Genomic DNA, 12,908 nt, shown 5'->3' on the forward strand with positions numbered 1-12,908 from the left:
TAAACAAACTCAAAACTCTGCTAAATTTCTCTTCAAAAAAAGAACAAAGGTGAGGGATGATATCATCCTGAGTACAAACTATGCAACGAACTGGGCAACAATTAACAGGAATTTTTATATCCAAAAGTCACATTTTCTGTCACATGTACAAGGCAAGGATATGTCAGAGATGCACACTCATAGAAAATGGTGAAGCCAATGAGTGAGCTTTTTCGTGCTATTGTTAGCATTGTCCAGCTTTCATTGCAATTCCCTCAAGGATCCCATCAGTACCAAAATTACCAGAAAATTGACGAGGGTCAACTGGACCAGGGAGATTGAAGGAGATGGAGAAATTTCCTGAAGGACAAAGATTCTGAGATTGCATCTCAAACACTTGAGAGTATTTGTGGACTGTTTTCTCACCAGTTGTTGCAACTCCTTTGATTAACACTTTACCGTCATTCTCCACTTCACAGCTGAACTCTCCTGCAGCCATGAGATAGTGAAAGTGAAAAGTTTCTTACCAAAAAACTAAATAAACAAATAAATGGTATTGAGACAGAAATTAATTAACCTCCTTGACTGATAAGAAAATAAAGAAAAGAACCAGCACAGCTGTTAAAGGAAGCAATCAAGGCCAAACATATATAAAACAGATGGTGGATACTGATATGACAGATAACTACCCCTTGATATCTGTATATTAGCATGTATCCTACATTAAGTCTTGTAGTGTCTGTATAAAGTCCATGGAATGGTTGTCTGCATTGAAACAAAATGTTGACTTGACTTTATTTTAATGCATTTTTATTACCAAAAAAAAAAAAAAAACAAAATGTTGAACATATCAAGCAAGTCATAACGTGGGATTTTCCAGTAAATTGTACAACTTACTTTCATCCCTCTTCACTCCAGGAAGTGACACTCGGAATAGGTACGAATCATCGCTCTCGCCGATATCTACGAGTCCTATAACAGGCCCTACTTGTCCCCTTGCTGCACTCCCAGTCACAGAAAATCCATTCTTAGTGGCTGCAATGATGTTACTCCAAACCTCCCTTGATGGAAAAGAAGGAAGGAATATCTTTCTTGGCTCATAGTCATCTGCAGAACTAGTTTTTGTGGGTGATGGAATTGTGGCACCATCCATTAGAGGATTAGCAAAGTTATTGCCTAAAGGTAGCGTACCATTAGATGGCATATTATGTTCAGTTGGTGTACCAGTATATGGTACAGCACTAAAATTTTGCGCAGAACCACGGTGTAGAAAATCTTCAGACTGATCTTCTTCTTGCCCTACCAGATCATATACCATCTCACCCCCTACAGAATTGTGCAACATTGAACTCTCTCCGTCCAGATGGAACTCTTCTAGTCCTGTCAGCCTCTTAAACCTGTCAATATCCTCTGGCTTTATGTATGAGATGTCTGGCTCGTTGATGAAAACAATATTCTGAACCATATCATACTGGTTTCCACTTTGTGTACGGGGATGCAACTTAGGAGGGAAGAGATCATCAAATTGTGGGTAAGCCAAGCTGGGGTCTTCAACCGGGGCAGGAAGATTTCCTTGAAAGAACAGGCGCAACATTGGGGGTTTCATGATGACAGATCTACTTGCCTTTCTTACTACACAGTAGTACACCCTTTCCATTTCTACCATACTCATAAATGAACCAGCCAATTGATTGGAAATGTATGGTGGAAGACCTTCAACATATCTTTGTAATACAGGCTTGCGGATTTTTTCTTCCTTGAGATCAGGTGCAAAGTAAATCCCTATGATAAAGTTCAAGAGGAAATACTGATCTGCCGTTGGTATCAGATCAGTAGATAGATTATCCATAGCTAGTCCCGGTTCAACCGCAACAGGAGGCTCTTTCTTAAAGCAACTTCTCTACTCTAGATCTCACTGCATTTGTGCATTGCACAGACTGCAGTAAACCTTCCCCTGAACTATTCAGCTTAAACAGATATAAGCATTGGGGCCTGCAAAATTTAATTATAAGATATATTATGTTTGAGATCAAAGCACATTAGTTACTCTGGAAGGCTTAGAGGACCTAGAAAGAACTTATCCATAATGTACAACTGGTCATTTCACCAGATATGTGAAAATATAAAGCTTGAGACTTTCCAGAGAATCTAGCATCTAGAATTAGAGCATGGGAATTACCCTGTACATTTGTAATATGCTTGTATCCTCACATATTGTCACCCCAAATCGAAATTTCCAGATTAGTAAGAGAGAAATTCACCCAGGTTTACGTTGAATCAAGAAGTTTTAGGTGGACTACGAAGATTATCAATTGTCTGCTTCTGCTTTAAAGTTCTAACTTTTGAGCAAAGTAAATCAAAAGATGTCACCTGTCTGTTGATAAGTAAGTTTGATACTCTGCAGCACTGATTCATAGGGGACGATATACATATATTTTACTACACAGAGAAAACTAGTGTAGCAATCTGTGAACACAAATGCGGATACTCCCTCTGTCTCAAACCAAATATAGTCCATTTTAAAAGAATGTTCACTTTTCCTTTAAATGGAAACTTCGAACTGCTAAGTTCTCATTCTCCAAATATTTGATACACAACCGAAGAGAAAAATTACCTATATGTTCCCCAATTTAGTTAAACTAATCAATGCAGAATTTTTTCCATTAACTCCTTAAAATTACTCTTTTATATTTTCAAGTATCCACACGTACCAAAGAAGACACTAGAGCATCAAAGTTTCCAAACAGCACAGCCTTTTGAACTTAGTGTTTCAATCCAAAGCAAAACAAAACGTTCAACTTTCAACTCTCCACAACTAAGAGGCATTAATTCTCTCTTTTGGGCAGCTTTTATGGTAACAAGGACATATGTATACCATATAAAGAGTATAGATTGAAAAAAAAACACTTGACAAGCTAAAAAGCAATGTATAATCACTTGATTAATCTAAGTATCTAACCACCGACTTAACTGCAAAAAAAAAAGTATACGATCAGTAATGCGTACCTCAAAGATGGCTCATCAGCTTTGAGAAAACAGGAAAGAGCGCATGGTAAAAGGAAGGAAGACGGTGAGTAGTAGTAATTGACAAATACAAAATACATTCTGGCTTTTCAGCTCAGATTCCACTGCTGAGAGTCTGAGACATTGATTTCTACAAAAAATTAAAATTTTAAAAAAAAACTGCTGAGACGTTGGCCATGCAGTGCATTGCACTGCCACGACAGGCAACTGAATTTATTTTATTGGGATTCTAGCAAAATAGCATTGGGCCTTCAGTTTCAGCTTTGGGTTACAGCCCATGTGTTGCCATCCCAAGTAGCGGTAATGAGCACCAAAGAATTTGTCACTGTCCCATGTGCTACTATGAAGTTTGTGCCAATTAGGGAATTGGTTGGAAATGAAAATGCAGAAGTGTAGCTTGCAGCCAAATGTGACTATAGTCCAATCTATCTCTTACTCACACACTACCAATATGGTATAGTGTTTCATTATTGTTTTCAGGTTGAATTCATTAGTTGCCAAAGCATAGTGTAAATGTAGGTGTGGCCAAATGATATTGACACAACTTGTTAAATTTGCAAAAAAGCTCACAAATAAAGCTTACAAATAATTGCAAAAGCTCTGCTTTTTTGGGCCTATTACTCCTAATTTAATCTAAAAACTTATTGATTTTTCGGTTTGGCTATTGGTGCCTACATGTCCAATGACACTCATTAAAAGAACTCTTAGATGTCATTTTCTGAAAAAGTGTAATTAATTTAGGAAAGAATCCAAAAATTGCAAACATGTAAATTTATATATTGAAATTTTATACCATGTGTCATTGGACATTCGCTAATATACATATATTTCTTACAACCTAACGTGTATATATATAAACTAATAATTATTAATTTTCTGTAAATTTATACACTTTCCATAATTGGTCATCTTGCATTTATACGTTTTTTTGTATTCTTATAATCAACAGAGGTTGTAAGCTTTTCTTAACAAGTGCGATCGTTACATATTACTTATGTGTAATTTAGGTATATTAGTAGGATCCATTTAAATGGATCTTGATGTTTAGGGTAGCATTAATTGACAATCATGACGAGTTTACCGCTCCTTTTTGAAGTTCTTTCCATGTATATACATATCACATCCATCAATTCACTGCCTGCAGACACTGTACTTCTGCAAGATTCTGTCTAATAGTAGTCCTGTCTAGTAGTACTTCTGAACAAAATCTGCCCTCTTCTCTCTCCACCTCTCCAAGTCCAGAAGGACCAGAACAAGAATCCTTGTCCCAATTCCTGTTTTTAGCTCTCAGACTTTGATGGCTTCAAATAATAGGTACTTGTCTTCACCCTTTCATTCCGCCCGGATATTTCCTCTTTGTGTCTGTATATCTTGGTTACTCTTAAGATTGATGACAAGATTAGAGGATTAATTTATCTGGGTTCTCATTCTATTTACTTTATCATGTTTGAATGAGCTTATTTGTGTCCATATGTTAACATTTTCATTTGTGTATGCTTGGTTTTGCAGCCCATTACATATGTTGTTTTTCCTCTATTATTGTACTGGAACATTGTTAAAGATTCAATTTTTATTCAATCACAGATTATGCAATGATCAAGTCTGTGGCTTATTTTGTGAGTGGTGTCTTCTTATTTTATTTGGTTATGTCTATTCATTTATTTTTTTTTTTAATGCTATACCCTTTATTCTAGAGTTTACTTCAAGAAACTATCTGGCGTCTCAAGCAATATGATTGTTCTACTATTGCAGCTTTGACTATATATGACATGAGCTTTTGGCATTTAGGCATGAGTTCATCTGTCAAGGGTCAAGATGTATTGCAGAGTCATCATGGTCTGTCTAATTAGGCTTGTAATTCACCACAGAAGAATATCTGCAAATAAATATCTTCCTTTCCTTTAGCATTTTCCTTCAAGCTAGCATGTAACTCTTATTCTTTTGTAGTACATAAAATCATTAATCCTGTGAGGAAAATTGGGGGTTTATTTAACTTTGCAGAATAACCTGTTTTTTTGTGTTTGGATTGCATTTTTCATGATTTTTCATGGAAAAATTACTGTAGCGATTTGATGTATATGAGGGAAAAACGTAATAGGGAAATGTGATTATGGAAAACGATGTAATTTTTCAACGGAAAACAGCAATCCAAACAAGGCTTGTGTATCAGATGTAGGATGCCTGGTATTTGTGCAGATATAAGATGCTCAAAGAAAAATAACTCATCTCAATTGTCTCGTTGGTTTGTAATCCCAGTCTATTAATGATTATTCACAAGTCTTCTATTATGGATAGGGCCACAGGATGTATATAACTGCGTATGCTGCTGGGAATAGGATACCCATATTGTTCTCTTGAAGGATTACTAGGAGATAAAGCTTGTCCCAAGTTCACCGTTCATGTCTAAGTTTATGTTGGGGTTTTACATAGATTAACTTGTTTGCAGCTTTCATTACATGTATATACACGTCTCTTCTTTCTTAAGCTTGCTTATGCAATGCTTTTCTTAATTCACACAGAAATGTCTTCTGATTGAAGACTATAGCAATTTATACATTTTCAGTCTGAAAACATGGTTATACATAAAGTGGCAGCAGCCATGGTGAGCAGAAGGAAAATCAAAATAGGAAACGAACAGAAAAACATTTTAGACGAAAATGCATAGGAAGATTGAGACTGTTTCCTTCGTCAGTGTTGATATTTGCCTATGATAGACATTTTGTTCTGGTTCTGCTGAGAAAGTGTGGGACAAGGAGTTCTCTGTTTGACTTCTTTGCCTTTCCCTTTTCTACCAGTAAATTCAATGTTTCTATTTTAGTTAGTCATTACTTTTTACATTTTCAACAAGGATGAGCCATTAGAGAGAGGGAAGGAGAGTTTTAGGGCAGTGATGCTTCTCTCTCTCTCTCTCTCTCTCTCTCACACACACACACGCACACACACTTAGTGCCTTGTGCTGCATCTGGTTTTCTTCATATTCTTCTTTCATTCTGCAATGTACCAGAGAAGTATAGTCATAATGAATTTAGTATTTTCTAATCGAAATTAGTTTGTAGCCATTTTAGTGCTGTATGATTCAATATTTATGGTAACTGGTTGCTGTCAGGGTTAGTTGCTATGATTCAATTCATAGAAAGAAGCAAGACTTGAGGCTCAAATAGGAAAAAAGTAATGATCCTGGCTGCTATCAAGAGTTTTTTTTTTTTTTTTTTTTTTTGGGAGTGCTTCTTGGTTATTTCAGTTAAAGAATGCTGTTGTGTTGTTAAGGTGGTGAAACGCAATACATTCATGATATCTGCTGGCCTAGAGAAACAGAGATTTGAATGAAATCACGCTGAAGAAAGTATAGTTCTTCCAACAGAATAACAAATTCCAAGTGCTTTGGGGCTCCCATTTACATTAGTAATACGTATCTTGTTCAAAGACTCTATAAGCATAAATAGCAGCCTAAGTTTTCTTTAATTTAGTAGTATCGCATCTACATGGCTTTGTGACTAACACAAAGAAGGAATTAAATTCTTTCAACCTCAGGATAGTGCTTTATGGTAGTTTTGTTCTAATAGGCTATGTAATGATGTTCAATGCTGCTTGTTAACATTGTGCACTGACTAGTTAAGTATGATCCTACCAGAGAAAAGCCTGCAATATATTCATGTGCGTTAGCATGCTTGTTTTATTTCAAATTTTTTTACTTTTTATAGTAGACTAAAATGCTTGTACTGGACAAGATTTTCGTATATAGTGTTTCTATTCTCATGGATTCTAACTTGTTTCCAATCAGTGGACTTCAGAGCTTGTTACCCACCCTGGAGTCATTTTAGTGAAAATAATGGCTCTGGGCCATCGGATCCTGTACAGCCTGTTCTTGATGTCCTCCCCCTTCAATGTTTAGCTCCATCTGGACCTCCTCCAAATATGAATGCTACCTCAACCACCAAAAGTGATGATTCTTCATCATCAGTTGAAATCAATCCTGGCCCTTCCTTTGGAGAACTTCCTGCTATGGTATTTCTTTCTTCCCTTCCAACCAATGAAGAGTGGAATAACATCATAACTGCCACTAAAAGTGGAGTGGCACTTACTGGAAGTGCTGCAATGGGAAAAGTTGGACCAGCCATAGGATCAGTGGACATTGGTGAATCTGAGGATGAATATTTATTTCGTGTTTCCCTCCCTGGTGTTGTTAGAGATGAAAGTAAGTTGCATTATTGGACTTTGTCGTTATATGTTCATTAAAGTTGCATTAATCATGTCTTTGTCATTATATGTTCATTATATTTTCTCAGAGATGAAAGTCTTAGAGAATCTTGCGCTCCATTGAGATTTTTTTTTTTTTTTTTTTTTTTTGGGGAATGTTAAGCATCTAGATTCATTTGCTACACAGGAAACTTAAAATAGTAACATATTTATTCATATGCAAGTGATTGTTCCTCTCAAACCAATATTTGGCATGGATTGGGTTTTTTTGGATAGTGTATTATTTGAAATATTATTTGAAATAATTACTGTAGCATTTTTTGTGATATGATGTATGTGAGATAAAAAGGTGATTGAAAATATAAAAATGTAGGTTGGGAAATGTGTTTATGATGCAAGCGAAATATTATTTGGGATAAAAGCACTATCCAAACAAATTATTATTTGTTTATCAGGTTATCCAAACAATGAACAGCTATTCATCGTTTCATGTTCATTAATAACTGGCATCATTCAATTGAGTTTGTAGTTTGACTTTTACGGCATTGTTGGTTTGATTTACTTTATCTTACAGCCATGTTACTTTGGCACAGTGCGATTCCATTATTTATTATTTATAATGTACTTCCTTATATTTTAAGATCACATCTATTAAGTTACCTATTCTCCAGAAATCACCATAATACTATGTTTTTGCTTTGTCCTCATTTAATCATTATCATTCAAACACTGTGCCTTTTTCTCTTCTTTTTTTTTATTTTTTTAATCTTTGAATATTCAGTCTGTAGAACTTTACTCTGACCAGTTCCTAGCTAGAAATTGTCTACCGGTTGTATGGTCTGTGTTAGTTCTTGAGCTGCTGCTAGCAGCTTTCCACCCTTTTTTTGAATTGAATTTCTGAATTTGACTAGCTGTTGCAAAGACTGAAATAGCTAATGCCATTATGTCCTGGACATCAAAGTGGTACCAGGTTATAATTTGAAGGATATGCTTGTGCTGACATAAAAAGAATTCCAGCCTTGGTAACTGGAAAATCTTAAGAATATTTTGCTTTAGTTTATGAGCTGTCTGTTTGACTAATTTAGAATATTTTTGCCCTATTGGTAATTTGTGTATGTTTGTCACTGGGTTGCAGAAAATTTCACATGTGATGTTCAACATGATGGGGAAATAACAATAACAGGACTGACATCAACTGGAGAAAAAATGGTTCGGAGGGACTCCATGGTTTTTGAGATGCAAACACAAAATCTATGTCCACGCGGGGAATTTTCCATCTCATTCCAGCTACCAGGGCCAATTGATTATGAGAAACCAATTAAAGGTGTCTTTGGATCTGATGGAATTTTTGAAGCAACTGTTAAGAAAAGGCCAGCAAAGGGACGAAGAGTGATATGAATCCTTCCAAATCTTGGCCAACGTACTATCTAGTTTGGCATCTCAGGTTCGATTAATTTATGTTGTTCTAAGCTTCATAGCATCTTTTGTTCCTGAACTAGGATTTAGTTAATGGGCGTGTTTTAATGCTTTTCAATCATCTAAGTCGTACTGTTTGCAGCTCAAGTTCATTAAGAGTGAGCCCTCGTGGCTTTTTTTTTTTCTCTGAATTTGATCCTGCAGATTTGTAGTTGTCCGTGATATCTTCACCTCTGTATTCTAATTGTTTGGGATCTGTCATTAGCCTCCATCTTTCTGCCTTGAGGACTAGAGTTCTGGATTTTAACTTCTTTTTCTGAAACACCGATTATTGTTCTGTCTCTTGACAACTCTCTGTTTCATTTTGCCTTTTTCACTTTGCAGGAAAATGAACCTGCTTTACTGATGGATAACAACATGGTTGATAGAAGCGATTAAGGTTATAAAGAGGCAATTGATTACTGCAAGCTCACATCTGTTTTTGTTGTTCTACATTCATTTTAAATACTCTACATTAGACAGCAAAGCCTCTTAGCTTCTTGAAACATTGTTAAATACTGTTAGCTTCTTAAAACATTGTTAACTACCATTGTACTTTAGACACTCTCATTTGTAGATTATCTTTTAGATATAAACTAGTCCAGACCTATCTATGTTCTTGCAGTTAGCACAATCTGGTAATTGCTTTCTCCACCATGCTTTCTGCCACTTTACAGATTGAATAATCTAAAAGGTACACTTGAATTGAGGAAAAAAAAAAGGAACAAAATGAAAGAAAACGAGTTGTCATAGGGAAAAGAAGAAGAAAGAATGAAAAGCAATCTTTCAAAGAAAAGTTGTTACTTTTTCAATGAACATAAAATTTCCAATCACCTTTTTTACTGCATATACATCAAATCGTTATAATAATTTTTGTATAAAAAATTCAGAAAAATACAATTCAAATAACACATGAGTTTTCTCAAATTGGAACTCTCATATTCCACTAAAACTACATCTCATCAAAACAAAATTTCCACAAAATAAAAGCTCTAAACTGCACAGCTCCCATCCTCAGAAAACTCTTCCTTTTCTTCTTCTTTTACCCAGAATCATAGTCCCAAAACTCTTGGCCCCTCCAGGAAAATCTTCTCTCCTCAAAACCAAACCTACCAGAAAAGCACAGCAACAAAAGCCCAAAGCCCAATCCTTGATCCCATTCCTCCAACCATCCACTGAAAGTCCAAACAATACCAAACCCAAAAACCCCAAGAAAAGATCAGCATCCAATTGTTTGCCCAAAACCAACCAAAACCCAATACCTGAAATTACCAAAATGGCCAAGAATTCCAAACTCCTTTTCTTCCTCCTTCCTCCTCCCCTTCCCCACCCATCAAAACCTCCCCATCCGGACCCTTTCCAGAAGGCCCGAAACCCACCACCTCCATTTGCACCGCCAATCCCAAATTCCCTGATCAAATAATCCAACGGCTCTGGTAAAATCTTGAGTCTTGATGCAATCTGATAGGCTGATTCAATCACCAACTTTCTTGATCTTGCAGACAAATGCTGCCTTTTCTTGTTTCTTGCACATATAATCGATTTCTGGATCAGGGTTTCTTGGGAAAATGAGCGACAATGGCAAGGAGAATGTGAGACCAATTTGTATTGATAGAGTGAAAAATGGCAACCGGGGACAAAAATTGAACAGGGGTTCGTTGAACCGAGGCTTTGGGGTAGAAAATTTTCCATATTGCAATAGAATTGGGAGAGAGAAAAGAAGGCTTTGAGATGAGAAGGTAACAGGATCTATGTTCGAAGCAAAAGGTGAAGAGAAAGATACCTGAGAAAATAAAAGAGACCGTTGTAGGTTTCCGCTTTTCTCAAGACTTGGGGATTTTGAAAATTTTGATTTACATTTTGTGAAATGTTTGAGGTAGAGCAAAATCAGCAGTAGGGTTTAATACATGGACATCATTTCTCTTGGGCCAAAGCCAAGATCGCTTAAATGAATGTCTTGTATTGGCTTATGTGGCAGTGGATTTCATTAGTCCAGTCCAGAGATTAATTTAAAAAGAAATGCTAATTTCAATGCCGATATACATGGGGCTTTTACTTGGCCGAATACGCTTAACGTTGCCAAGCCACTTTCAGAATTGTTGAAGCAATGAAATTCTTTCATGAACAAAGCGAGTATAACTGCGAAGGAGAGATAGACATATACTCTCTCCTTGTGACAAAGAGCGGCATAAGATGAGGACAGAGGACAGAAGATTCGTTATATAATAATATACTCTCTTTCTGTGATAAAAAGTGGTATAGAGAGTATGATAGAAGATCCCTTATAATATCATTGTATTTAAATTTGGCTTATTCAATTACTAATGGAATAAGCACAAATACTGTTTTTGCTTGAACATCTTGGTTCGAGTATAATTGTCTTTAGATTTGACTTGTTAAATTGTAGTATTCGTTTACGTTTATGTTCATGGATAGTATGAATAAATCATCTTTAAATTTTCCATTGTTATTTTCCACATCTGCTCAGCGTAAAGTACCTCCATTTGATTTGGTTTTGAACAAATACAAACTAAGGAAAGTGAAGTCATAAACTAATATTTGAGCTCTTGTGATTAGTGATTCACAATTAAGTAAATGGCCTTCCCAATTTTTGATCAATTTCTGGACTAGGACGCACAAAGGAAAAAGAAGTGCTCCTTCAAAAAATAAGAAAAAAAAAAAAACTCTTAACTGTGGATTATGAATGTGATACCCTGTCCCACGTCAAAATAGTGAAGTGTTATAAACCAATACTTAATTAGAATCTAGGCGCTCAAATCCAACTTGGGATATTCATTTTGGACTAGTAAGAACAAAGTTCAAATAGTTGGACTTGACTATTGAAACTTTGGTTCCATTTTGGACTAATGAGCATGGAGCCTAAATAGTTGGACTTAATTGCTGAGACTTTGATTGTGTCATGGGCTCTGGGTGTGACAATGAAAACTTTGCTTTATATATTTTTTTAATAGGTTTCTTTTAAGTTGTGTCTATTGCCTATTGGCTATTATGGCTATGCAGTTTTCAATCCATATATTGACTAGGCCAATAATTCATGAAAATTTTGTTGTAGGGAAAGAAACTGAAAATAAAAGTTAGTTTGACTAATTATTCTGTTGTATGAAAAGTCTAAAGATTCAACTGTGTCTTGGATTGGGATTTTCATCCACGCAAAGCCTAAAAAAAGAAGAGTGAATGTGATTCCCCGTCACACATCGAAATAGTGATGTGTTATAAACCTCTATTTATATAGAGTTTAAACATTCAAATCTAACTTGGAATATCCATTTTGAGCTAGAGAGGATAGAGCCTAAATAGTTGAACTTGGCTGTTGAGATTTTGGTTGCATCATGGGCTTGCGAGCCTGGGCCGTGACAATAAAAACTTTGATTTATTTTTTTTAACGGGTTTCTTTTAAATGACGTCTATTGCCTGTTGGTGATAAGTGAATATTTAACGTACATTTTGTACAAATTTGGCATGAATTTTTGGTATGTTTTGAGAAGATTAAAGCCATATTTGAACTCTTTTGGTGATAATTGCTTAAATATTGTTTAAGGATTCCAAAATTGATATATGACTGGATTAATGCGTTAATTTTGTGAAATTGTGAAGGTAATTGATGTATGAAATTCATGCACAAGCTGAAAGAAATGTAAGGGTCATCCAGAGGACAAAGTACACAAGAAATTGGGAGCAAAAATGTAGAAAAAGAGAAGAAGTGAAAAACTGGAAAATTGCTCAACATAGATCCGAGTTTGGATCCGTGTGTACAAGAGAGATCCGAACCCTCGTCTGTACTTCTGGCGGAGTGTATCCGAAGTCAGGAAGATCCGACCTCGGATCCATCATGAAAAGTCCTCGGATCCACAGATTCGAGCGCGGATCTGTTTTCACTCCTCGGATCCATGGCTCGGATCTACCTCTCTCCTCAGCAAGTGGCACAGTCGTTTTTCTTTACCTTTCTCACAACTTTTCCAGCTATTTTGAGGGATAGAAATCGGTGGCATATGCTTCTGCAACAAAAGAGAAGACCAAATGAGTGTAGACAAAAAAAAACATCATATCTTTGACTTCTTTTTACAAAATCTGAGTGAAGGAAATTATGAAAGAGAAAAATATACTTTCTACCACTTTTTATGCAGAAACACAAAAAAGAGGTGAGGGCATTACCATACGTAGCTAGTTTTCCTTCTTGTAACTAGTTTTCTCTCTAGCTAAGAGTTCTTGGAGAAGCATTGTTGGAGTTTTTC

The 12,908-nt window shown here is 35.9% G+C and overlaps 2 protein-coding genes across 2 annotated transcripts; one reads left to right on the forward strand and one right to left on the reverse strand.

The window, feature by feature from the left end:
• On the reverse strand, positions 1 to 3,156 carry LOC113727598 (increased DNA methylation 2). Its single transcript, XM_027251851.2, has 3 exons — positions 2,986 to 3,156; positions 877 to 1,971; positions 1 to 468 (listed from the first exon to the last, which is right to left on the reverse strand). Exons 2-3 carry the CDS (start codon positions 1,826 to 1,828, stop codon positions 224 to 226), a joined length of 1,197 nt encoding a protein of 398 aa, XP_027107652.2. The 5' UTR covers positions 1,829 to 1,971; positions 2,986 to 3,156; the 3' UTR covers positions 1 to 223.
• A 787-nt stretch (positions 3,157 to 3,943) lies between these two features.
• Positions 3,944 to 9,289, forward strand: LOC113727599 (alpha-crystallin domain-containing protein 22.3). Its single transcript, XM_027251854.2, has 4 exons — positions 3,944 to 4,317; positions 6,795 to 7,198; positions 8,336 to 8,644; positions 9,001 to 9,289. The coding sequence occupies exons 1-3, from the start codon at positions 4,301 to 4,303 to the stop codon at positions 8,596 to 8,598; spliced, it is 684 nt and encodes a 227-aa protein (XP_027107655.1). The 5' UTR covers positions 3,944 to 4,300; the 3' UTR covers positions 8,599 to 8,644; positions 9,001 to 9,289.
• Positions 9,290 to 12,908: the final 3,619 nt, after the last annotated feature.

The sequence above is a fragment of the Coffea arabica genome, chromosome 2c, assembly GCF_036785885.1.
Source record: "Coffea arabica cultivar ET-39 chromosome 2c, Coffea Arabica ET-39 HiFi, whole genome shotgun sequence".
Classification (NCBI taxonomy): domain Eukaryota; kingdom Viridiplantae; phylum Streptophyta; class Magnoliopsida; order Gentianales; family Rubiaceae; genus Coffea; species Coffea arabica.

Excerpts from the sequence above, each read along its gene's own strand:
- LOC113727598 (XM_027251851.2), bottom strand. The coding sequence starts at position 1,828 with ATGGATAATCTATCTACTGATCTGATACCAACGGCAGATCAGTATTTC. Across the intron at positions 469-876 it reads TGGAGTGAAGAGGGATGAAA|GAGAGTTCAGCTGTGAAGTG; the intron begins GTAAGTTGTACA and ends TCATGGCTGCAG.
- LOC113727599 (XM_027251854.2), top strand. Across the intron at positions 7,199-8,335 it reads TGGTGTTGTTAGAGATGAAA|AAAATTTCACATGTGATGTT; the intron begins GTAAGTTGCATT and ends ACTGGGTTGCAG.